This window comes from Erpetoichthys calabaricus, chromosome 1, assembly GCF_900747795.2.
Source record: "Erpetoichthys calabaricus chromosome 1, fErpCal1.3, whole genome shotgun sequence".
In the NCBI taxonomy this organism is placed as follows: Eukaryota; Metazoa; Chordata; class Cladistia; order Polypteriformes; family Polypteridae; genus Erpetoichthys; species Erpetoichthys calabaricus.
This window is the reverse complement of record NC_041394.2, coordinates 91,344,724-91,370,315: the sequence shown is the minus strand read 5'-3', so window position 1 is coordinate 91,370,315 and position 25,592 is coordinate 91,344,724. Positions and strand designations below refer to the sequence as shown.

At 42.4% G+C, this 25,592-nt stretch overlaps 3 protein-coding genes across 9 annotated transcripts in view; 2 read left to right on the top strand and 1 right to left on the bottom strand.

The window, feature by feature from the left end:
- tacc1 (transforming, acidic coiled-coil containing protein 1) overlaps positions 1 to 2,608 on the top strand; it is a 117,000-nt gene extending 114,392 nt beyond the window's left edge. For all 5 annotated transcript variants that reach the window (XM_051922090.1, XM_051922083.1, XM_051922087.1 and 2 more), the window contains one exon: positions 581 to 2,608. In XM_051922090.1, the coding sequence (XP_051778050.1) occupies positions 581 to 649 (69 nt within the window). In that variant the 3' untranslated portion in view covers positions 650 to 2,608. The remainder of the gene's footprint in view (positions 1 to 580) is intronic.
- A 1,836-nt stretch (positions 2,609 to 4,444) lies between these two features.
- Positions 4,445 to 8,851, top strand: si:ch211-113d22.2 (CD59 glycoprotein). Of its 2 annotated transcripts, none has more exons than XM_051922426.1 (3): positions 4,445 to 5,058; positions 6,688 to 6,828; positions 7,529 to 8,851. In XM_051922426.1, the coding sequence occupies exons 1-3, from the start codon at positions 5,010 to 5,012 to the stop codon at positions 7,747 to 7,749; spliced, it is 411 nt and encodes a 136-aa protein (XP_051778386.1). In that variant the 5' UTR covers positions 4,445 to 5,009; the 3' UTR covers positions 7,750 to 8,851. The 2 variants fall into 2 exon arrangements, with proteins under 2 accessions (XP_051778386.1, XP_028659236.2); XM_028803403.2 differs by having other exon boundaries at positions 4,456 to 5,058; positions 6,715 to 6,828.
- Positions 8,852 to 10,197: 1,346 nt separating this feature from the next.
- LOC114653166 (disintegrin and metalloproteinase domain-containing protein 9-like) overlaps positions 10,198 to 25,592 on the bottom strand; it is a 107,360-nt gene continuing 91,965 nt past the window's right edge. The window contains exons 19-23 of one of the 2 annotated variants that reach the window (XM_028803337.2): positions 20,349 to 20,487; positions 17,780 to 17,846; positions 17,216 to 17,245; positions 12,423 to 12,490; positions 10,198 to 10,609 (exon numbers count right to left, since the gene is read on the bottom strand). In XM_028803337.2, coding sequence (XP_028659170.1) covers positions 10,552 to 10,609; positions 12,423 to 12,490; positions 17,216 to 17,245; positions 17,780 to 17,846; positions 20,349 to 20,487 — 362 coding nt within the window. In that variant the 3' untranslated portion in view covers positions 10,198 to 10,551. The remainder of the gene's footprint in view (positions 10,610 to 12,422; positions 12,491 to 17,215; positions 17,246 to 17,779; positions 17,847 to 20,348; positions 20,488 to 25,592) is intronic. The other variant, XM_028803344.2, reaches the window with a different exon arrangement.

The following is a 25,592-nucleotide window of genomic DNA, read 5'->3' as shown; positions in this document are numbered from 1 at the left end:
GTCTGTCTGTCTGTCTGTCTGTCTGTCTGTCTGTCTGTCTATCTATCTATCTAATTGGGTTTCATTCCTGTTTGTCTGCTGATCCTAACTTATAACACCAAAATATTCGATAGAATGTAAACCATCTTTGCAAACACCAATGTTTCCTGCAAAAAGCTAAAATAATATTACTATTTTTAATGTAGCAGTGGGTACTCCAAAAAAAAAAGCAGTTCTCCAAAGACGTTATTCATGTAGACAAGAAATGTGGCGTAAATCTGTGTTTAGTCTGTGGTTTATTAGTTTTTTGTGGAGAGCAAAAAGAAAGCTTTGGATAACGGGGGGAATACATCCAATCCATTTAATGAATGTGTGCAGCCTTCTTTGGAAATACAGGGAGCAGAAGCCTCCCCATGCAGCATCTGGATCAAAGTAGGAAGCAGTGCCAAGCTGAATACCACAGGGAACTCTCATTTACACACCCATTCTTGCTCGTATGAACAATTCATTTACCGTTCATCTTTAGGATTGTGGTCTCTTCATCTTTACTACTGATTTGGTTTTTCCTTGTCTTGTAAAATATTTTCTTTGTTTATTCCAGAATCAAGAAATTGAAGAACTTACGAAAATCTGTGATGAGCTGATTGCCAAACTGGGGAAAACCGACTAAATCTAAGGCTGTTGTTCAGTCATCAGCTTCCTGAAATATCATGTTGGAAACAAGTAAAAAGTACCCAGATTAGCTAGCCACACAAAAGGGCCCTTCCAGTATAGCACTTTGAGTCACATCAAACCCTTGTGCTCCTCCATTCATGAACCATGGAAATGAGCTCTGAGCCTATAAGAAGAGGTGAAACAGGCTGAAATAACATAGTAGTTATTGCAAAGTCACAAAACAATATTTTTTATTTGCGAGACATTTGTTGTACGAATAGAATTGTTAAAACATCCCTGTAATGCCAGTGGGTGTCCTTAGTGATAGAAAAAGGGAATAAATAGCGCCCGTGGGCTATGGAAGTATCGTGACAAGTCCTGTCTCTCCACACTGCTTTCTCAATCACCATTGTTTACTTAACCAGTTTGCTGCTACTCTATCTAAGAAGAGAAAACATGCACCTGCAGTGATGTGTTGCCAATACTTTGAAATGCATATAAAATGTAAATAGAATTATGATGTATTTTATCTGTCCATATCTGCCATACTGAAAGCCTATTTTGCGTATTTGACTGTGATAGATGTGTTAGCATTTTAAGTGCAAGAGTTTTTTTTTTGAAAATGAGATGTCAGTATCAATTTTTAAAGCTGCCTTTTAATCCAGATTCAATCAAGCATCATCCATTTTTCAGTGATGTTCTTTGTTAACTGCTAAAGGCTCCAGCTGATAACCAAACTCTTGAACTGTAATAGCCGTTCACTTTAAACATCAACTTCATTAAACACAAAAGCTTGTTGGCCAAGCGTAGAAGGGATGGCCGCACATTTATCTTCACAGGCTGCAGAAGATTAAATATACCTGTGTGCAGAGCTCCAAGTATTCACTCCATTGTCTTCCTTGTGAGATACATTACAAAATATATCTCTGCCTTTTAAGGGATACTCAACAGGGAGGGAATATGAGATGGCTTACCAGACAGCCATTATTGAAATGCTTAAACAGAGTAAATTAAACAAATTACAAGTGTCTGTACAATATGACGCAAACCTTCAAAAAGTCTGCATCTCCGATCTGTGCAAAGTCACTCTGGATTTGCCAGACGGTATCCCCACCGCCATTGTGCTTTTGTGACATTTTTCTGCCTGGTGCAATTGGGTGCCTACGAGGTTTGCTCAGTGTGGATTGATCGCTTTAGTCACAATGTATTTAATCAGAGGATACAAGACCACCTAAACTAGCAATGGTGTATAAAAACACTCCTAGAAATCTACAGACAGCAAACTGACGCTCGTTGCTAAAGTGCAGGCAGCCCAACGACAGTCCGTACAGGTGGTCATCCTTTGGGACGATGGCTGGAAAGAGAGCCATCATCATGTCAGTCGTCTTAGAGTGCAGTGTTTATAATGACTTGAGGCTGTTGATACGCTAATGCAAGTGTGTGGCTGTGCCTCATCCATCAGACAGGCTGCCCACACTTTGGTGGGCCCCTGTCACCTCACTGGATGACACCTGTAATTCCTGCCCATTGTTTGTCACACATGAGCTCAACATCCGAAGAGAGTCAGCAGATTTGTGATTCAGTGATGGGCTAAGTTACTGATTTCGTGTGTGGGTGGCAGTAACCTGGTTAGGTTCTGTAGGAAGACAAATGGAACGTGGGAGGTCTAAAATAACAATCTTTGCTTTTGAAGAGCAAACACATGCAGTTTGTGTGTGTTCACTGTGTTCAAGCTAATGATGAAGGTTTTTGGTTACGAGACTGAGCACTGCAGTGCGTCATGTTTTTTATTATTGACCTGAGCTTTTTGTCGTTGTTTGTGCCAAACATACTGTCATATAATCTAAAAGTTGGCTTGTACGGCTTGATTTTTTTTTTCAAAATTTTATTTTATTTTGGACAGCAATCATCTCACTATGTACATTCAATATATTCCAATATGCATTAATAAATACATCTAAAATTATGACATTCATCAGATGTAATGAAATGTTTTGTTTTTACTAATATATATATTTATATATATTTATATATATTTTTTCCATATCTCTTTGCCTGAATAAAAATGTTTTAGCCCTCATTTTGTTTTTGTGTTGTCAGGAAGCCTCACAAGTGCAGTGGGTCCACGCCATTGAATTAGGTGGGCTTGGGCAGTATTGGTTATTTCATTATTTCCTAATTAAAGTTGGTGTTGTCATTCAGTGCAGCAGCATCCATTAAATGGCTTTGTGGGGCTTCGAGAGCAGATGGAGAGCAGCAATGGCTGTACACTGGGTGTCCCGAGGAGGGTTTGTAGAGTGTAGTGAGGTGGACATTCAGTGACTGGAACGGTGCTCACTGTAGTGGACGGGCCATCCTGTCTGAGGTCTTTCCTGATAAAGCCGGCAGATCCCCTAAAACTCAAGGCAGGCAGAGATGTTGTGCTGAGCTGATCCTTCTTGTGAAAGACATTTGAACAGGCGAGGTCACATAAAGGCGTGCACAACCTAAACAAAAGAACAACTGCTACTATCTATGAACGTCTGCACAACATCCATCAGAGAAGTGAAAGCTCATTAAAATAGTGTGGAGCTCTGGTTAACATTGTCTGGGTCGACATGATTTAGTCTGATGTAGTGTATGAAGAAATGAAATGGATGGACCCTGACCTCCAAAGTACATAACAGATAATCAATGTACACTCGGTGTGCTGGGTGCAGTAATGGCTCAACAAAATATGTTTTAGGTAAAAAAAATTCTCACCCCTTTATCTGCCGTAGCATCCACAAAGCATTTGAAAAGTAAAAAAAGAAAGTCAGTGTGATGAGTTACTTATAATTTAGAAAAAAACACCTTAGTTTTATCCAGTCCACTGACAAAAAGTTTTCCCTTCATAATGTGGAATGTTTTAGCTGCAGAAACTGACCTCCATGAATGGTTTATTGTAGTAAAAGTGAATGCACCTCACTAGATAGATAGATAGATAGATAGATAGATAGATAGATAGATAGATAGATAGATAGATAGATACTATCTATCTATCTAGTGAGGTGCATTCACTTTTACTACAATAAACCATTCATGGAGGTCAGTTTCTGCAAGACCACCCTGTTCAAAGTTGCTTTGTAGGTCACCTCTAAATGCCACAATGCTAGTTTAGGAAGAAACATGGAGCACTGCTTGTAGAAGGCAGTGACTGGTTGAACCCAGTTACCCTGTTCTGAGCCACTGGTTTCCATCCCAGCAGTGCTGGGTAACCAGCCCTACATGGTGGGCTCAATTCTACAGTGTAGTTTCTACAGCTGTGCTGGGCTTAACAAAATGACCATCCCTGTGGTTCAAGCATTGTCCATCATAAATCTCACAGAAATAGGTAACAGAACTAGCTATGAGCATTTCAGGTGGCACCACTGGAGTGACTTTCAGATGCCAAATAACAGTCAGCTAGTAAGCAGGGGGGCAGTGGGGTGGTCTTGTGGTGTACAGCAGCAGTTATAGTGTAGATGTATTGTGGAGCCTTAGAAGTGAAGTTGATGCCCGATACCTTAGAATGCCCCTGGACATGATTTGTGCCCATTTCCATGTGCTTCCATTTGCGATCAGGTGGAGTTTGCTGTAGTTCCCTGTTGGTGATGAGCAGCTTTAGGGGCATCAGTCCTGCTTTATGTCCTCCATGCCCCTTAATGTACAGCTCGCCTACTCTGGTGCTCTGTCACAGGTGAGTGGAATTTGTTTTGACCCCAGGATTGTAACTAACCCAATTACATAATGGTGTCCTTGCTTTGCCGGCAGAAGATTTACAGGCTCAAATGAATCTCTACTTGTGCTTCTGCAAAGCTTGTATGATTTGTTCATACAGACCTATAAAAATGGACAGCTTATTTGTGTTTGTTCTAATCCCATCATTACCAGATCAGTTAGATTCTGAGTGACAGTCTGGAAGAGACAGTGGCCCAAGTAACTGATTACCTGAGGATTATGACCTCCAGAAGTGCACCATAAGCATGTTTGAAGGCATCAGCAGGTGTCGGTACATAATCTCATCCACATCCAGGTCTTAATGCTTTTCTTCCGAATTCCTTAATGAAACGCCTCAGTAGTCGCACTGAATGCTTTCTGAACATCACTGAGCGGGTGACGGAGGACACCGTGCTTGTTCCAAATCGTATCATCATGGTGGCCTGCTAACAAACAAGACTGCAGTTCTCCTTGAACGTCTCCTGCTGTCACCTCCTCTCCATCATTTTTTTCTGCTTGTGCCTGTCCTGTCGTCAGAGGGTGTGGACTGCCCTTCATCTTTTAAGTGTATTATCAGCAGGACAGCAGATTAGCTTTTACATCGCCGCCTACAAGGACTTCAGCATTTCCTCTGTAGACCTTCATTGGACATCCAAACCATGCAGCTGCTCCTGACTCTGCTGGTCATCACCTGTGCGGCCATCCACAGTGAGTATTCTGGGAGAATGTCTTCAGGATGAGGAGAGTAGTTGGAGTCCGTTTTTTTACTCTGTTTAATAAAGAACCCACCCTGGCAGTACTGGGTGTGAGACCCAAATGTAGGTGCAATGCCAGGCCATTTCAGGGCACACTCGTTCGTAACAGACCAATCTGGCATCGCCACTTGTGGACTGCAGGTAGAAATTAAGAAAAAACAGGAAGGATCCCAGTTGGGAGTCAAAGTGGGATAGAAAATGGACTGATCAGCATGAAAGCGCAGGGCCACAATGCTAAGAGGACAGCTAGACAAGAGGAGGGAGCAGTGCCACCCAAATGAAATCAGATTTACAGTATAAAATGAAATGGCCTGTCCAGCTTGACTTAAGGGACAACAACCCATGCCTCCATTTTTGGAAGCACTTTTTACTTTTAGGATTGCAGGAAGCTGAAGTCTGTCTGGGCAGCAGCCTGGGGGGAAAAAAGAAACGAGCAGCTCTGAGCCAGTCTAGACCTTGGGGAAAACAAGCAAACCGTACACAGAGAGTGTTTGGGATCTGAACCCAGTCTACTGGCAGTGTGCAAAACTCTGCCTGCCTACTATACAAGGTGTGTGTCGTGTCCCTTAAAGTGATCTGATTGGTTTGGCATAGGTCATGTGATCCAACAGAGGAAGTGCGAGCTGGAGCCACACAAGAAGTAAAGGTGTAGAATACACGCTGACAGTCACATTGAAAGGCGCCTTGAAATGACAGTCTGAGAACAAAATTGAGAGAAGTTCAGACGTCATGGCGTGGATATCGAGGAAGGTAACGAAGGTTCATGCAGGGCAACAGATTAGAAATGACATAGACCAGATAATAGGCTACATTAAAGACAGGTACTTGAATAAGTGTCGAACTGCTGGATATCCCTTGCCCTATGTGTACCCTTAGTGTGTACCCTTAGTTTTTCGTATGCCATTCCTCAGTATCCTTATGCGTCCCCCCTCTCGATCACACTCACATGAAACCTTCTCCAATTCTGTCATTTTGAGGTAGACGGGCTGTGTTACCTGCTCTGAGAACGTCATTCATATTCTTGTGAAGAATTCTTGTCTTTGAAGGCGACTCAGGTTGTGCCGCTTTAGTATTGAGCGACTCAACGTATTTTACATTTTTTTGTCACTGAAGTGCTCCATTTTAACTCGTTTTTAAAAAACAGTCTCAACTTTGATGTTGTCACCCCTACCCCAGAGCCACCAAAACTGAACGAACTAACCCAACTGCTTGGAGGGACTGGAGACACACACACAGAGCAGTGTTTTATTAGACAGCAGATATAATGTTCTGCTTTATGTGGTTCGCTGTGTGGCCTGTTCCTTCATTGCCTCCAGTCGTGTGTGAACTGCTCCATTTGTCAGTGAGGTTTTCTTGTCCCAGAGCGGCCTGCGGTAGTCGTACTGACCGTTCTTGACCCTACCGTCTGCTGCACTTGTCATGGAAGAGGCCGATGTCTTCAGTTCCCTTTCATTTCTTGACCTCGGTGGCCCCACTCCACTCCCCAGCTCTTGTCCTTTTGGTCTTTTCCATGAGGTGTGTGTTCCTCGGCTGACCTTTCCTGTTCCTCTGATTTTGTGTGTGCTGCTTATTCTCAATTCAGTTGCTCTTTCTTGTTCACTTTGCCAAGGCGATGGCCTGAAGTGTCACACGTGTGCTGCAGCCAACGAAGAGGAGTGCAACCGACAAGGGACTCAGAGCTGCCCGCAGCAGGCCGACGCATGTTCAACCATCACCGGGCCCAGTAAGTTCTGGCGTCTCTTTAACTGGCTAAGAGAATTAAGAGATTAGGAGGTGACAGGATTTGGAAGTGTTTAATGTTATGTAGGGAATTAGCACAGAGGACATTTGCGGTTACTTTAAAATAAATTCTGCAACAAGAAGACAGGGACAGGGCTGGAAACCTGTTACGACTTTACACAACTGTTAAAGTTATTCTTCACACAGAAGACCCGTAGAAATGTGGAACTTTAGGGACCATCAGATCTCAAGTTGATGTTAGTTTGGACCGTCTTGTTGGGCTGAGCGGCCTGTTTCTCGTCACCGTTGTTCTAACGGTTCTCATGCTGCCCACATGGCCAGTGCTGTGCTTTGGTTGTGTGCTTTATAGCGCCTTGATTGTTAAATATTTCTAATTCTGTGCCAGAGTAGGAGTGTTAGGAGGAGGACTCTGAAGTCTGCTGCTGATCAAGGTGGTCTCCTCCAGCACCATCAGCTGCAGCACTCAGGCAAGCCCTGGCATTGTGGAAAGTTTTTAAATAGTCCATAACAAAAATAAATTGGAAGGAGCTACAAGGAAATATCTGGAATAAGCAGAGGACAGCGCTTGCTTTGTGAGTGTTGGACAATTAGAAAGTGGAGGATTCGCTCGTTCAGCATCAGCATTAGCTATCATGTCACAAATAAGATGGAGACAGCGCACTGACTCTGCTCTCTTTTCACAGACGCCATCTTGAAATCGTGCTCCTACAAGTCGTTCTGTGACAAGGCCCAGCAGGGCAATGCTGGCGTGAAAGTGGACTGCTGCTTCTTTGATGACTGCAACGGACCCCATAAGGACAGAAGCAGGGGCCGCGGCTCGGCCAACGGGGGTGCCTCTGTGCCTTGCAGCTTCCCTTTGCTCTGCTTAGCTTTTCTCGCCAAGATGGCATTCAACAGAATGTGAACAAAAAAAAGAATGGCCTGTCCTTGGTATGCCACTTATGAGAGACACAAGAAATAAGACAGCCAGGTGGTGTTGTAGAAGAGACCCCTTCTGCTGTTTTGTGTTGTTTCTTGCCGCCCGTAGCACAGACCCCCGTGAGCTCCTTAGTGCCGAGTGTCTTTGTGTCCCTAAGCCTCCTCTTTGCATTTTGCACAGTCCCACTGAGCCACATGGGCCCTCCCTCTGTTCTGCACTGTTCAACTCCGTTTCCACATGAAACGAGCCCCACCGTGCTCACTTTCGCTCCAGCCAGCCAGCTCATGAGTGTCACTCCAACGCTCGGCCCCAAGGCCTTGGGCTCACCTCCCACTCTGATCCGGGCTCAGCCTTTACGCACTTTCTTTAGCATTTTCTCCAGTCAATCGAATCCCTCCAGACATCCCATGCTGACACGCTCTGGCCACACGTCTTGTCCTCGATGGTTTCTCAGAAATGGCTTGTGGCTCACAACATGGATGAAGCAGTCAAGAGTCACAGCAGAGTGGCTCCCTTTGTCACTGAAGTGTCCCACATGAGTTGTTGTTTCCATACAAACCTCGGATTACATTATCTCAGACCACAATGAACACACCTGCATCAGCTCACTAAAGGGAACTCATTTCATTTATGATTAAATTTGGAAAATGATGCCATAGCTGTGTGAAGCACAGCCTTCTGGGTATTTCCAAAAGTGAACCCATAACACCAATAAATGAAAGCATTTAATCCAAGGTGGGCTTTGGCCTCCATTCAAGGAAGCCAGCAGACACAAAACGGCGGCCATGGTGGAGGAGAGTGTAGCAGTCTGACGTCAAAATGGATAAATGTGAAGTGAATACAAAGCAGGGTGGGAGGTGCGGACCACCAAGCTTGGCAATCAGACTCCTGCTGGCTTTGTGAAAACAACTGGTAAAGCATCCATTATTCAACAGGGTCCTAAGCTTATGAGGAAGCGTGAGGCTGGAGTGTGGTGGGCGAGGTGGGCTTTGCTGGGCAGTCGCTGTGCTTAGCGTAAATGTGCTTTTAATTTGCATGTTGCTTTTACTAGCTGTCCAATAAAATGTTATCTTTCTGTCCTCACGTGTATGCGGCTCTGTGTCATCTCTCTGCACATCAAGCGGCTTCACCTCAGCTCTACACTGCAGTGAGCTTCATGGATGGTCAGCACGGATCAGCCAGATCTGACAAACTCTACAAGAACAGAAAGAGCTAAACTTGCTCCCTGAGGATCAGGAAACGCTCACTTTGTTTGATGTGTTCTTGTTACGACATTTTGTCATCCAGCAGTGGCCTCCCACCTGCAGTTGTGAGCTGTAAAGTGGACAACCAAATAAAGAGACACAAAACACAGCATCTCGGTAGATGTGTGGGGCTTCATCTGCAAAACTGTACATGCCCGTCTTGAAATGTCAGCTTCGGTTGACCTAAAGGCTGAATGGCAGACTTGTACTCAAGAATAATTGGGTGCAAAAGAAACGGCTAGCTTTTAGAGAAAGTGAATCAAGAGAGTGTGTTCTCCATTTCACCATCAGTTGTAACTTGTCCTGGTTACACAAACACATTCAGAGTTGTCCATAAATTCTAAAAGACTTCCATGAATGTTTCACGATCCCGCAGATGGTCCACAGGGAGCTACCAAACAAATCTCAGGACTTCCTGGCTGAAATGTTCTAATCAGGAAGGTGGCCATTGGGACCCCACAGTTGTCCCTCCACAATCGGTGCTCTTGGCTGAAGGAACTGCACAGGACATCACGCCTTGAATGACAAAGGCACCTCCTGACTCTCCATTGTTATCAAAGTAATTGGTGCGCCACAAAGTATTTTAAAGCATCGGCACACACAGCAAACAAGACATCGGAAGCTCGCTATAAACCGATTTTGTTCATTTCTATAGACTTGATTTGTCCTGAAGTGGACATCGAGGTTCACAGTCTGTTCAGAACTTTCATGAAACCTCAGTTGTTCTGCTGGTGTGGCTTTTCGTACAACTATTGACCTTCCTGGCAGTCCGATTCACGAGTGAGCGAGTAAAAGGGGGTGTGATGGTGGCTCACAAAACAAATTCTGATTGGCTACTTGTGACTGTGGCCCACCAGTGTAGCACATGGGCAGCTTGGCACGGATGGCCAACACTCACTCTGAGGAAGAACACAAAAACCAGAAACTGTATAAAAACTACCCATTTCTTTTTCGCCGTTTTAGTTCAGTTGACTGAGCAGATCTCGAGTACCAGAACAGACGGCTCAAGTCAGAGTTCATGGGGGATTGCTAATAACAGCCCAGTTGTGATGTTCGAGAAGGTCGCACAAACAAACATCGGCCCCATCTCGCGTCATGTTTAATGGGTTTCACTTCATGGGTAGCAAGTTTCATTAAATGACAAGTTAAATATGATGACCTCTGCAGTGTGACAAACACACGAGCCAAGTTGTGGAGTCTTTGTGCCGATTTATTCTGCATCACATAGCACAGCACAAACAGTCGTGAAGATTAAAAAAACAAACAGACAGACCAACTGTATTTTCAGCAGTCATAGATGCTCCATGAAATACAGCCGAACTCCGCAGTGGCATCTGAAAGTCATCATTACCCAGCACCCAGTACATTCACCAGCCCAGATGTGATTCTTTATAAAAAAAATCAATACCTTTTAAAAATAAGTGTACACTTGTTGGCTCAATCTATTAATAATAATATTAATAATAAAAAAAAACAACTTTGCTCTAAATCATACAAACAATCTGTGCAACTCCCACATGCCCCAGAAGGCTGCACTTGTAGGCTATACGGGTGGTGGAGGCGCTGGTCTCTGAGGCACTAACGGTCTTGGAATTGGTGGCCTGTTGACGAGAAGAAAAACAAACAAAGTCACTTGGATGAGTGATGTAACGTAAAAGAATGATGTCCAGATGAGGTGAATCAACTTTCTAGAAGATACAAATTAGAAAACAATGAAAACAAAGATAAGCTCTAATGCTAGGAGTACATCCTTACTTTTCTTGGCTGCAAGAGGACATTCAGTGACGAGGACACAAGTGGTCCTCCTGTCCCCTTAACAGCTACAATAATGATTTGGAGGGCAGATGAGAAGAAGCAGCTTTGGAGTCTGGGGGCAGGTTGGTAGCTTTTGGGCGTGAGGCCTTAGGGGGTATGTAGAAGCTTGATGTTGCTGCTGCCTTACTGAACCCCTTGGACCTTTTGAAATTCCATTTCTGCATTGGAAAAAAAATAACTGATTCCATATTACAATGAGAATCCTCCAAATAAATTGGGAGGACTCCTTAGGGTCTACACTGCCAGCAAACACAAGTCTGTGTCCAATTACATTCTGTGCCAACCTCTGTCCATCAGGGTGTTTCCTTCCAAGTGTGAACATCTTACCAGATCTCAACTAAAACAAGTCATAAAGTTACCAAAATGCCCAGAATAACATCTACAGATCTACAGGCCTCTGTCATCGAATATAAAATCCAAGTTCATGACTCCTTTATAACAAAGGCATTGGGCAGACGCGACTACAGAAAATCAAGCTGGAGGCCACAAGTGCTCACCTCATATTTAACAAAATGCACCTGGAGGACCACAAGAGTCCTGGAAGAGAAAGAATAACCAACACTCTAGAGCTCTTTGACCAGCATGTTCTCGTCCCCAAAGTTACCACTGCATACGAAGAGCCGCATTTGTGCGGTCAAGATTTGGAGATGCTTGCTACAACAGAACTGTTATGAAGTATGGAGTTGGCTTCTCCTACTGGTTATTGAAGAACTGAGCTGTAACGGAATGAGGGGAGCCACCTTGTACCACGACACCCCTTTGGCCACTGAGGTGTCACAGGAAACTAAATGTTTGATGTAACTCTGGTCTCTCTGTGCTCTCTTCTACCCATGGAGGAGGAGGCGAGGTCATCACGGACTCCACGGAAAGGCCATGCGGTAGCAAAGTCCAAGGCAGAGCCACCTGCTAGTAAGCACACGGTGGGAACTGCTACCGAGGTTGTAATGGGATTTTTGTCACACTTGTTCTGCTTTGTTTATTACGAGTGACTCGTTTCTCCACTGCCTATGCTGGTACTTGTTATCCTGTTGTCCGAGGTCATGTGACATCTGAGGACTGCACTGGGCAGCCTGGGACCCTAAACACAACAAAACACTAGGCTACCACCTCCAACAAAGACCATTTAAGGGGCACCAATATTGTGCAAATAGCGGGGGGGGGGGGGGTAACGTACTGTATGTGGGGAACAAATTATTTTTTTATTTAAAATTTGAAAAAAGTAAAGATATTTCTTAATCTATGCAATTTTATTTTCACTTTTGAGCTACTGTGTCAAACATCCACTGACACATTTTCCAAACTCTAACAAAAGAAAATATGAAGACTCCTAAAAGTATTATATCATTTTACAGCAACGATAGTTAGTTATGTTCTTATGAAATGTAAGATTAGCAACACCTGAAACCTGCCATACGAGTAGAGAGTCGTAAAAACACCAAAAACTCCGTCAGTGCTACTCTGGTGTGCAGCTTGTACTGCATCAGGTGGTTATTAACAGACTGAGCACAGGCGGTGGGAGGTCATCACTGTCGGTAGTAGTGTATGTGGTGGTGGGCATGAAAGGTGAGATTACAACTGACAAAAAAAGTTTGTACGTACCTAGACGGAGATTGACGATAGTCTCTGTATGCTGGCTGGGCTGACGATGTTCTGTGAGTTTGAACAACCTATCAAGAAGGCAGGAAAAAATAAAGGAAATTAAGTAAAATCTGACAGACGGCAAGGGACGTGTCAATATCATGGCGGCAAAGCGCTGAACTGAACTTTCCGGTGACTAAAAGGGCAGGAGACGTTTGTGCAGCAGCCTCATACGCTTTAGTCGACTACCTTTACACCTCCTGGATGTCATGTAGGCCTGTGTCGTCGTAGGTGAGGCGGAAGGTGTTTGTGATTCAAGCAGGAGGAGTTTTATAAATCATCTACAAAGAACTGGATTCCCTTCTTAACATCCTTTTATATACCATAAATCTACACCTATACACACACACATACTACTACAGTAGACTGTACTATATATATACTGTACAGTCATGGCCAAAATTATTGGCACCCCTGGAATTTTCCCAGAAAATTGTTGCAATTACAAATGTTTTGGTATACACGTTTATTTCTTTATGTGCATTTGAACAACACAAAAAAACAGAAAAAAAGCCAAATCTGACATCATTTCACACAGAACTCAAAAACCGGGCTGGACAAAATTATTGGCACCCTCAACTTAATATTTGGTTGCACGCCCTTTGGAAAAAATAACTGAAATCAAGCGCTTCCTATAACCATCAACAAGCTTGTTACACCTCTCAACTGGAATTTCCGACCACCTTTCTTTTGCAAACTGCTCAAGGTTTCTCAGATTTGAAGGGCGCCTTCTCCCAACAGCAATTATGAGATCTCTCCATAAGTGTTCAATCGGATTTAGATCCAAACTCATTGCTGATCACTTCAGAACTCTCCAGTGCTTTGTCTTCAACCATTTCTGGGTGCTTTTAGAGGTATGTTTGGGGTCATTGTCCTGCTGGAACACCCATGACCTCTGACACAGACCCAGCTTTCTGACACTGGGCCCTACATTGCGCCCCTATATCTTTTGGTAGTCTTCAGATTTCATGATGCCTTGTACACAGTCAAGGCATCCAGTGCCAGAGGCAGCAAAACATCCCCAAAACATCTTAGAACCTCCACCATGTTTGACTGTAGGTACTGTGTTCTTTTCTTCGTAGGCCTCATTCCGTTTTCTGTAAACAGTAGAATGATGAGCTTTACCAAAAAGCTCTACCTTGGTCTCATCTGTCCACAAGACGTTCACCCAGAAGGATTTTGGCTTCCTCAAGTACATTTTGGCAAACTCCAGTCTGGCTTTTTTATGTTTCTGTGTCAGCAGTGGGGTCCTCCTGGCTCTCCTGCCATAGCGTTTCATTTCGGTCAGATGTCGACGGATAGTTCAAGCTGACGCTGTTGTACCCTGAGTCTGCAGAACAGCTTGAATATGTTTTGAAGTTGATTGGGGCTGTTTATCCACCATTCGGACTATCCTTCGTTGCAGTCTTTTATCAATTTTTCTCTTCTGTCCACGTCTAGGGAGATTAGCTACAGTGCCATGTGTTGTGAACTTCTTGATTATGTTGTGCACAGTGGACAAAGGAACATGAAGATCTCTGGAGATGGACTTGTAGCCTTGAGATTATTGATATTTTTCCACAATTTTTGTTCTCAAGTCCTCAGACAATTCTCTGCTCTTCTTTCTGTTCTCCATGCTTAGTGTGGCACACTCAGACACACAACAGAAAGGTTGAGTCAACTTTTCTCCATCTTAACTGGCTTCAGGTGTGATTGCTATATTGACAGCACCTGTTTGTTGCCACAGGTGAGTTCAAACGAGCATCATATGCTTGAAATAAAACGATTTACCCACAATTTTGAAAGGAGCCAATAATCTTGTCCAGCCCATTCTTGGAGTTCTGTGTGACATGATGTCAGATTTGGCTTTTTTTCTCATTTCTTTGTGTTGTTCCAATGCACATAAAGGAAATAAACATGTGTATACCAAAACATTTGTAATTGCAATAATTTTCTGGGAAAATTCCAGGGGTGCCGATAATTTCGGCCATGACTGTAGGTATTGTGATCATAAAGGCAGAAGAAGATTTAGGTTGGGTGGGTATAGTACAAGACAGGTTGGGGAACAAGTTATGTTTTAAGATGTGGGGGGTCTGTGGATCTTACAATATGAATTTGTGCCTTGGTGAGGTAAACAATAATTTCATCCATGACTGTATATGTACACATATACTATACAGATATGCATATGCACACACACATACATATATAAGAAACATTGCACTCAATGCTGACAGAGGAGGCTGTGCCTTCTCACCACTCTGAATTGAATTAAACAGGTTTTCTAATTTTGTGTTAGGTTATCATATTTTTATTAACATCACACTTTCTCAGGCCGAGTAATGCGTAATGTTTAAACAACATTTTGGTTTAGCAGTGAGAAGTACTGAAAACTAAAACCAGAAGAACACCCCAATGCTCCTCTTGCTTGCTGCTGAATGCCAAGATGGCCGTACTGCTCCTCACTCACAACAGCACAAGCAGTGTGACTGACATGGCTACCTGTTCAGGTGAGTGGTTGACCAAGCCTGCTGGAAAGTGAAACTAAAACAGAGACAGTGCTGCCATTTCAAAGCTGCTGCAGCGTCGTCCTGCTGCTGCTGTTCAATTGTACTTCTATTATACTTCTATATCAAAGTGCTCAGGACTATTTAATTTTTTTAACTGATTTCAAACTGTACAAACATACTAGTATGTAACTGCTGCTTGTCTCAAATGACGAGAACACAGACTATTCACAAGTATATCCTTTCTAAAACGACTAGGACAGCAGACAGAGGTGCCAGACAGCTCCACTATGGCCAGGAGACCCCGGTCAGAGAGTTCTGATTCAGGAGATGCGCCACACAAACTAAACATGACTACTGTACATGACGTACTGGACGGTTTCACACGGTGACGCTTGTTTACATGCTTCCCTCAGCAGGAATTTCAATTCTCTTCCCCCAACATAAATTTCAACCCCACTGAAGACAAAACCGTTAAACAACAACGACAACACACTGGCACTGGAAAAAGGCCAACAGTAACAGAGAATGTGCCAACATGGGCTGGAAAAGAAAATGATAGGCTGGAATAAACACTTGGGAGGTGACAGCGCACACTGTCTGATTGTATCTCCATTGTCATTTGAGCGCAGTGCTGGGAATGATGGTCTGGGGATCTCATAAACCAACATAAGTGGCTTCCATTAGAGGTTTTTATAGTTTATCTTCTCAGGAGGAGAGACCCTCCATCCAAACTACAGCAGCCGTTTCATCATCAAAATTCTTACGTGAAAGATCAACAGAAACAATAAATTCCTAAATACTCTGACGTAAAGGACAAATATACGACTAAACAAAAAACACATAAAGGTTCAGGGCTTTAAACACGCAGTACCTAAATAAATGCCAAGTCCTGACAGCAAAGTTCAGGGACACAAACCAACATTCCAAAGGTCTCAAATTCCATTCTAGAAATGTCAGAAATACAGCCGAGGGCACAATGAGTTGAAGGAGCAACAGAGGAGATGGCGTCAGGGCACCGCGATCAGATTACAGGCCTGAACTCCTCCAGCCACCATTAGACCTTTGTTTGTTCTAATCTGCACTTTACATTGCACTGCTCTTGCTTTAAATTTAATTATGGTGTTTTTTAATTCTTAATAATACCATTATCACCATATGCTTTACAAAATGAACAGAATTACCAATGACTGACAGAGCCTGACTGAAGAATGGCAGTCCTACTCTGGGCTCTTAAAAAGGAGCACAATGGCGTTGCTGGCTGTCCTTGGATTTCCTACATCTGAAGAGACGAGATGCTACAGAACATGAGGACCTGAGCTGGCTGCAGCGAGCATTAGGCCGCACCACTAGTTCAGTGTACTTGTTTTGTTTGTGTTGTTATGCCTTTCATATAATTATGTGCTCCTCAGACCTTGAGGACTGTGAACTCTGACAAAATGTACTTTTGTAGGGACATAAACATACAAACTGGAAACAGACAGTGGGAGTAGCACCCCAAATTCCATGTCAGTAGGATCAAAGGATAACCAGTTAATGTCACCAGTTCAGAGAAGACTTACTTAAGTTCAAATGAAAACTTGCTTAAGTGAATGCAAAAGACACTGTGGCTTTCCAGATTGTGAGCTGGCAACTCTCAGCAGTTGGGAGAATCCAGCATGACATCCAGCGCCCCTGGTCTGGGGTACGAGCGCACTTCAGCGAGGCGGCAATACACAATGGAACCAGCAGATTGTGAAAAGCATAACCAGCCATGCATCAACATCCATAATGCTCTGATTCTGAAAGTGAAACTAAAAAAGTCCCCAATGTGGAAAGAAAATTGTGAATTTCAATCCTTCACAATTATTGGTCATCTTATGAATACGTGTACACATTTCAGATATTTTAAGGCTATCCACTGGGTGTGAATGCCTTACACTTCAATGTGATCAAATCCAGGTGTCCAGGTACTCGGTGGGGAAAATGAATGAAAGGGACTCACATAAAGTCGTCTTCATTCACACAGTTTAGAGTTGCCTTAAGAGGACTATGGCGGCCAAGTGACGTACAGATGGTCAGGTTATATTCTGGACACCGGTACAGTAAACTAAAGCTCGGGTAGCCGTGTGGCAGAGGTGTCTCGTGTTGTCCTTTTTTAGTTTCAGGAGAGCTTTGTGGATGTTGGTTCTAATGCCATGAAAGCACCGAGTAGTTAAGCCACTTAAATTTGCAACCCCCTGCATTTCCCAAAGCTTCACAAAGATTAATTACGACAGAACACATTACCTCTTCTGGTGGTAATAACTGAGCCTGATGCTTTATAGATAAGAAAACAAAAAAGATGAACCTTCAGTACCGGAGATGGCAGATTAGATTATTAAGAAATTAAAAGTGCTTTTAATCTGTAATAGAAATACTGTCACTCAATGAAGACCACAGAATAACAATAAAAAAAATATTTACTTCAGTGTACAGCAAAGTAGTAAAACATGCTTCGACAATAATAATAATACACATTTTAAAATAGAGCAAGGGTTAGAAACTTCTACTCTACAAACACTTCCATTAAACTGATCTAAAATGTGCATACTATTATTGATTATTAATACTATTTCTACTAGACACACACAAATCATTTCTATATCTGGCAAAATCTTTATGCTGGTTCCGCAAGAAAAAAAAAACCAACCATAATGCATAAGAAGAAACTACGCACTCTGGTTGCTTTTTCTATTGTTCATTGAATTTGATGACTGAGCTGAAAGTGTTGAAACACACAGTGACGCCAGGTTAACACCGCTGATCTGACTGAAGCGTCACGGAGACAGTGAAACGGCCGTCTTCACTTACCCCATCTTTAACGATATTATTTGAGGCACTCTCAGACGGCTTTCCAGCATTTACAGCAGACGGTGTTCTAAATTAAAGACAAAGGCAAGAATAGTTAAACACAAACAAATATTACATAGAAAGTATTTTTACATGAAGACTCTGTTTACTTATATTTTTCTCCAATACACTTGAGTGCAATAAAATACACCTTTGTCATTTACTGTACATAACAACTTACAGGGTGTTGTTAGTTTGGCTCCCTCAATCTCAATACCAAGAACTCTCTTTCGATGCTAACATGGCCTAATATTTATTTTGAAGGACAAAATCATTCATTACTGTATAATCATTATATTATCAAATTTGCTTTATTTTTACCCAATTTTTTGTAACCTTTATAGCTTTCAATTCATTCAACAAACCTTTCATTTGATGTAAGATGGCGAGGTAAGCAGTGAGCAGCCAGGGCCCCTTTACCACATTCAGATGCTTTGCCATTGACGTTGTCATTTAAGGACAGAAATGGTGGTACAAAGCCCACTGGAGTGAACAAAACACCACTGAGATACATGCACTACGTAAGCAGTCACACGGGAACAGTGATGAGTCAAATGCTTATAACAAACCAGAAGCACACACTTTTGTTTTGTCGTAAGGTGCCTTACACTGCAGTCTCATAAGCAGCGAGTTTAAAAGAGCGCGTTCATCGAACAAACTCATTCTTCTAAGAACGGTGAACTTAACGTAACGTATTTTCAGGTGAAGAACGTGAGCTAGTTCAGTTTTATGTGACATTCTCGATCTGCTTTAGGTCCACATTAAACGTTTTGCCTTACCCTGTAATGTAGTAGTGGAGCCGACTCCGTATACGGTATTCAGATAAGCACAAATAGTGGATTTTTACAAATATTTATTTCGTACGAAGTTTTTGCCATTTATTTGTATTCAGAAAAAAATAACGTGAAATCAAATATGCATTGTCTGTGTCTGCACTCCCAGAAAATGTTGGACTTCACAAGGCCATTTTATATTTTTCCCTGTTGGACATGCAATGCATGACATGAATTTTGACCGGCAGTGTAATCGGTTACTTCACCTACACGCTGGTTCCAAAGTCATCAAGAGATGTAAAAAGTATTAAAGTGGGTTTAAAAGTAAATGTAACAGAAGGTTGCATCTAGGGAATCCATTCCTGCTGTAATTCCCAGGAAAACAGGAACAGCCAAACTCGCATATATAGCGTGTAAAAGTGTAAAAATTGATCAAGAAATAACAGAGTTATAGTTGAAAATAATTAAGGTGGCGCCATTGCTGCAGCTTGCACTTCATCAGACAACAGCTTTGAACAGCAACTTGAAATTGCAATGCGTCAGACTGTTGCATCCGATTATCTGTGCCAAGAAACTTGCCATCACAGAATGATGACAAGAAACTGGATGCATCAGTAAAAGCTGAAATGGCGGTGTTTCAGAGCAACGGCAAGTGCGGGCGTTGTTTAGAACAAGTGTATCAGTATATGATGATTGTGCCGCCTACTTCAGTGGCTGGCATACTTTTTTTTTTTTGTTCTTTATTTCGCCTTATACAATTTCTTGTATTAGGAATTTGTTAGTTTTCACATAACCCTTGGGGTCAGAGCGCAGGGTCAGCCATTGTACAGCGCCCCTGGAGCAATTACAGGTTAAGGGCCTTGCTCAACGGCCCAGCAGAGTAGGATCTCTTTTGGCAGTGACAGGGATTTGAACCGGCAACCTTCTGGATACCAGCGCAGATCCTTAGCCTCAGAGCCAGCACTCCGCCCATCGCATGAAGGTGCGCTCTCGCATGGACAACCGCACGCTGGACACGTTAATAATAATAATAATAATAATTCATTACATTTATATAGCACTTTTCTCAGTACTCAAAGCGCTATCCACACAGGGAGGAACTGAGAAGCGAACCCACAATCTTCCACAGTCTCCTTACTGCAAAGCAGCAGCACTACCACTGCGCCACCTGTGAGGACGTTGTGCTTTCTATGCTCTTATTACCGCAACTAAAGATACATGTACTTATATGACGGCATGAACTGCTTGTAGATAAGGTTAGTCTTTTATTTGTGTCAACATATTGCAGTAGTTTTATTAAAAATAAGTGTCGGTCGTTCTAAAACCGTTCACATGTGAGATGCCCGGGAGCCCAGGAATGAAATGCAGGATTCCTAAATTCCCAGGAATGGATTCCCTAGTTGCATCGTCTTCACCATTCATTGTCAGTATTGTGTAAATGAGATTGTGTACGGTGTGTAACATCAACATCTCATGTCTAACAATTACTCCCCTCGAGAAGTTACAAATGCAGGGTTATACGACAGGACACTACGCCTCAAATGAAATGTCTACAGGTGAACTGATGCAGGGTCCGTATTGGCAAAACTAATCCTGGGTTTGCAATTTGTTACAATCACAACAGTGGAAACGGAATTCAGAATGAAGAAGAATTGGGCTGAATATCAACAGTCCTATCCAGTACAACATAACAGTGAAAAGTTATTACAATAAATTTCTCAGGAGACGACTTTTGTTTCTTTTTATTTTTGCCTTACTTGCGAGCTTGGGATCGCTTTCTGAAGAATCTCCTCTTTAGCTCATTTCTCCTGAAGAAGACGAACAAGCCAAGGACAAGAAGAGGAAGGATAAGCAAGAAAAAAACCAAGAGCCCATCCCGTACTGAAGTATCCTTATCTGAGACAAAAAGAGACATAAACAGTGGAGTCACATTAGAACAGAGGGGATTATCAGAATAAAAGACAAAACAATCACAAATGATCTCCTAGCAAAACCAAAACGTCTAAATGAATCTCACTTATTTATGAACATATCTATTTAATTTTTCTTAACATTGCTGCCAGAGATATTAAAGCCACTAACTTGCAAAAGAAGCTTCCTCAAATGACTGAACAATGTCGATTTACATGTAGAATTCCATTTCTGCTTTAAAAGTTTTCTCTCTTAAATATTCAGGATCAGTTTTAAGTGACAATGTGTTAGTTCTAATTAACAAAAGGCACAGATCAGGAAACATCAGACATGGCGCTGGTCCAGTCCTGACCGTGCCAGTATGTAAAGCGGGGTCTCCTCTCAACTGGACACGGATTAAAATGAAAGGACTGAGGCTGACTGGCACTTCAAACATTTATATCTATAAGCCCTGACAGTGGGGGAAATGCACCCAACCTGGCACTGCCTGCCTTTTACAAATGTCGTGATATAAAAAAATATATCAGCATTAGAGCACTTGAGAACATTTTATGAAACAAGATTTAACATACAAGGATGCCAAGGACTTTAAAACAAGCCACACATAAAACTACACAGAATGCATCGCCTCTTTATAAAACTGTCTAAATTAAAACATAAACGTCCATTATATATTTGAGCTAACCATCACTTACAAAGTTCTGTTTGCTCATTCTGTACAGGAAAATGGTGGGCCTATCAACCGACTGTAGCTCAGAGGGGTCATCCAATCCTAAAGCATTTGATGGTCCATTGAGAAGGTGCAGTAATTTGAAACTTCTATATTATAATGAGATGCAAAGCTAATCGGGGGTCTCAGACTCAGAGCACTATTTTCACTCCAACCAAAGCCGATTCTTGTCCTACTAGGGGGCTCTGCCCCCTGCTCGCTTCGCTCGCCAAACCCTGGTGTTGGGAATGACAAAGAGCGTGATGTATGAAGGAGATATAGAATAGTGTGACGGTGTAGATGATGCAAATAGAAAGCAAACAATAAAGTGTGTGGCACAGTGTAAAGGTTTATTTGAAAATTTCTTTGTACACGCCGTTTAAGTGTAAAAGGTAATTCCAGCTCAGAACTTGTAAGGTCAATGAAGATGGTCATTATCGTGATCAGAGTCAACTTTGTCAGAGCTTAGAAAGAGTTGTGTCTTTCCAGGAAGTAATGGAATGACTTGGGTATTAATGTTTTCCATATTAATATTTTTTGGACATAATATAGTGCGTTGTGTTAAAAGGGGCATTTGGTCTAATTAGATTGCTGTTCGAAATGTCTCTGTAACTAAGTCGTCGCAGATAAAGGCTTGAGGAATTGTAATAATATGTGCCTGAAGTCCAGCTGTATTGGTGAGTGTACCATCTCTCAGTTGTAATAAGCAATTGTTATGATCTGGTTCTGGACATCGTATCTTTTTTACTAACTGTATCTTTTGAAAGCAATGCCAATTGTCTGCGTATTTTAAGGTGCACTGAACAATAGCTGAGTGCATGGCATCTGGAAGAATAGCTAATCACTGTTTAAAATCTCCTCCTAATAAAAGTACCTTTCCTCCAAATCGAATATTATTATTCATAAACGTTTGTAGAAGTTTATGAATGGTGTTGAGTAAGTGACTTCATGCCATTGAACATTCATCAATAAACAACATTTTTTCAAGACGGATGTCATGTGCAGTGCCACCGTTAATATTCATAGTGGATGCCGATTTGTAGGATCTAATGTAGTTGATAAAGATTTCACTTTCAGGTACATCGTCAGTTATAAGCTTCTGTAGATATTCAGTATATGAATGTAAAGAAGGCAGTCTAATTTGACCCTTTTGACAACAACGTGTAAATGTATTACTTGTATTGCCAGTTGTTTCTTCAGGGAAGTGAACTGAATGACAATGATTGCAAATGACATTCATTAATCCGAATGAATTTTCCTGGTGTATGTTTTGCTTGTGCCGTTTGAGAGGCGCGTTGTTGCATGTGTAGTATTTGGGACGTGTTGTTTTGGAGCTGTAATCGATTTGCCTGTGCTGCGTGAGAAGCCCGTTGTAGCCTTCGCTGCCATTAACGTATGTCTGAGACGGGAGGTGTTTCGTTTTGAATCCGTGCCTGTTGCGATGCAGCACTTTGATTGATAGTTTGCGTCATGTGGATCTAGGATGTAGATTTGTGCATATTTGCGTTGTTGATTTGTTTCAGGGTGCACTGTTCCAATGCGATGTAATATTTGTCCACATACGCGAAAGCAGTATGGGCCATTGCCTTTTGGTGGCCTGATATTTACTCCGGTATATGCAAAAGCAAATGAACCATTGTAGGATCTAATGCAGTTCATAAAGTTTTTACTTTTAGGTACATCGTTAGTTAGAAGCTTTAGTTGAGCTTTGCGTTTTTGGAGTCGAGACATTTTTTCTTTTAGAAATATGGATAAGTAATAAGGAGAATTGCACTCACTGTTAATATGGAGCCTTTTCTGCGGTTGAACGGTTAATAGTGCCTTATTGTAATGAGATCCACCAATGCTGCATAGCCGTCTATTTTGTTGTTTCTTTCGTGTTCGTGTGTTTGTTCCTGTTATCATTTCCTTTTCGTTTTGTACCCGTGACCGTGTATTCATGACTTGTTTCTTTCTCAGCATGCGAAATATGGATAAGTAATAAGGAGGATCGCAGTCACTGTTAATATGTTTCCTTTTCTGCAGTTGAACGGTTAATAGTGCTTTATTGTAAGGAGATCCACCTATGCTGACACCTATGCTGTCTAGTGTGAAGGTGTTGATGTTCACTTTAGAATATGTGGCTTTGGGTGTCACTTCTTATGGATGTGTGTGTGTGTGTGTGTGTGTGTGTGGGGGGGGGGGGGGGGTTGAGGATTGTTGTCGCGCGAGCGTCTTCTTTCTTTTTGTGTTCCTGTGTCTTGTTGAATCCCCCTGTTTGTGTGTGTCCCGTCCCTTGCTTGTAGGGTCTGTGGGGTGGTTTTGTGTTCTTTTTTTTGTGTTCCATGGGCTTGTTGAATCCCCCTCTTGGTGTGTGTCCCGTCCGGTGCCTGTAGGGGGGGGGGGGTGCATTGCTGTTGTGCGCGAGCCTCTTTTTTTTTTTTTTTTTTTTGTTGGGTCTAGTTTCGTGTGCAATGTGTTTCGTGCTTTGCTTGCGTTTGAATACTTTTTTATGTGCCGTTTCCTTTTTTCGGTGCTCTTTGCGCCTCATTTCTCAATTTTTCCTGTGCTCACTCCTTTTTTCTGTGGTCTTGTCCGCCTCTCTCACCCTCTTCTATCCGCCTTTCTCGGCTCCTCAGCCGACCCTCGCGGACTCTTTTTGCGCCTGCGCAGTACGTCTTTTTGCAGCTACGGCCCATTGCCGGATGTGCCTGCGTCCATCATCCGGTTTAGCATTCTCGGTTAGTAATATGGATTTCCCTTGATTCCTTATTAGTCTGCTGGTTCTACCACACCACATGTTTCCAGAATTGTTGTTTCTTTTTTCTCTGACAGCGCCAGTAAAGTGTCAGGGTGGGGCAGAAATAACTCCCACATTTCGAAAAATCACTGTGGGGTCCCCAAAGCAGGTAGAGGGGTGCGGTCCGTTCCGTTAGGTAGGGTGCATAATAAAGTTTTCAGACGTCACCATGCCGTGCTTGGGTGAGCATCGAGGCTTTTTTCAAAAATGGTGAATCTGTAACTGCGATGCAGAGGGCGTTTCGCACGTGGTTTGGTTTACGTGCTAATGAAAGTGTTCCAGACCGGAATACGATTTTGCTGTGGGTTCAAAGAGTAAGGGCAACAGGATCTGCACTGAAGGGGTTACCTCAAGGCCGAGGTTTTCAAACATCATCCTCAGTCCTTGGACCAACTAAAGGAGGCCATTCAAGAAGAAATTGAAGGAATTTCGCCTGACATGCTAGTCAGAGTGATGGAAAACTTCCAAGAACGGCTCCAAATGTGTATCAGCCTTCAAGGCCACCATTTGGACGATATAATTTTTAAAACTTAAAGTAAAAAAAACTTTTTTATATCTACATTTGGGAAATAAAAAGTTTTTGGTGATACCTCGTACCATTTTTTTTTCAATCCCCCTTTGAAATGTGGGGTTATTTCTGCCCCACCCTGTACCAGAGCACATCAATATTTCTCAGGCCTTCAATTTTTCATTTCATATATTTTATTGAAACAGACATTATGATGCAGTAATAAGTTTAAATGTGATCAAGACAGCGGTTTGCCTGTTGGCTCAATCATTATTGTTGGCTGCTGGTTAATGTGCTCTTCTTCATTACCCACAGTCTGGAGGAGCACTGATGTCATTTCCACTTCCACCCCCCCAAATTCCTGCCTTCCATCATAAGAGGAACCAAGTCAGTGGACGCATAGACATATATAGATAGACGGCGCATTCAGTGTGTTGCCCAGTCGACACGATACGTCAGCGCGTACGCCATATTGCGAGTGGCAAAAGTGCCATTTAAACTAATACAGGTAGCAATAACGTTTAAAACAGTATCGTTTACATACAACAGATTTTGGTGAATCGTTTAAATGCAATTATTTATATCAATTTACACACTAATGATGGCAATTATTAAATATAATAATTATTATTATTTTTGTTAAATAATTCCTCCCATATAAGTAACGTTTCTTGGACTGCCTTCTTCCATCTCTGAAACATTTCCAGACTTTGTCCTGTTCTTACCCAACACAGTACTGAAGTATTGGTTAATGCCTGAGTCACCTCACGTATACAGTAGATTACTGTAATACTATTCTATCTGGCATGCCACAAAAACTCATCCATCGCTTACAACTTCTTCAAAATTCTGCTGCCAGGATAATAACCTGCTGTTCTAAATCCACTGAACATATTACACCGATTCTCTCTCAACTTCACCTGCTCCCAGTTAACTACAGAATACAACACTAAATACCGCTCTTAACATTTAAAGCTCTCCACAACCTCACTGATCTCCTACAGACTTGCACTCCCTCTCGCTCACTCAGATCCTCATCTGCAGCTCGACTTTCTGTACCGCACATCAAACTCAGTTCTATGGGAGCTCGAGTG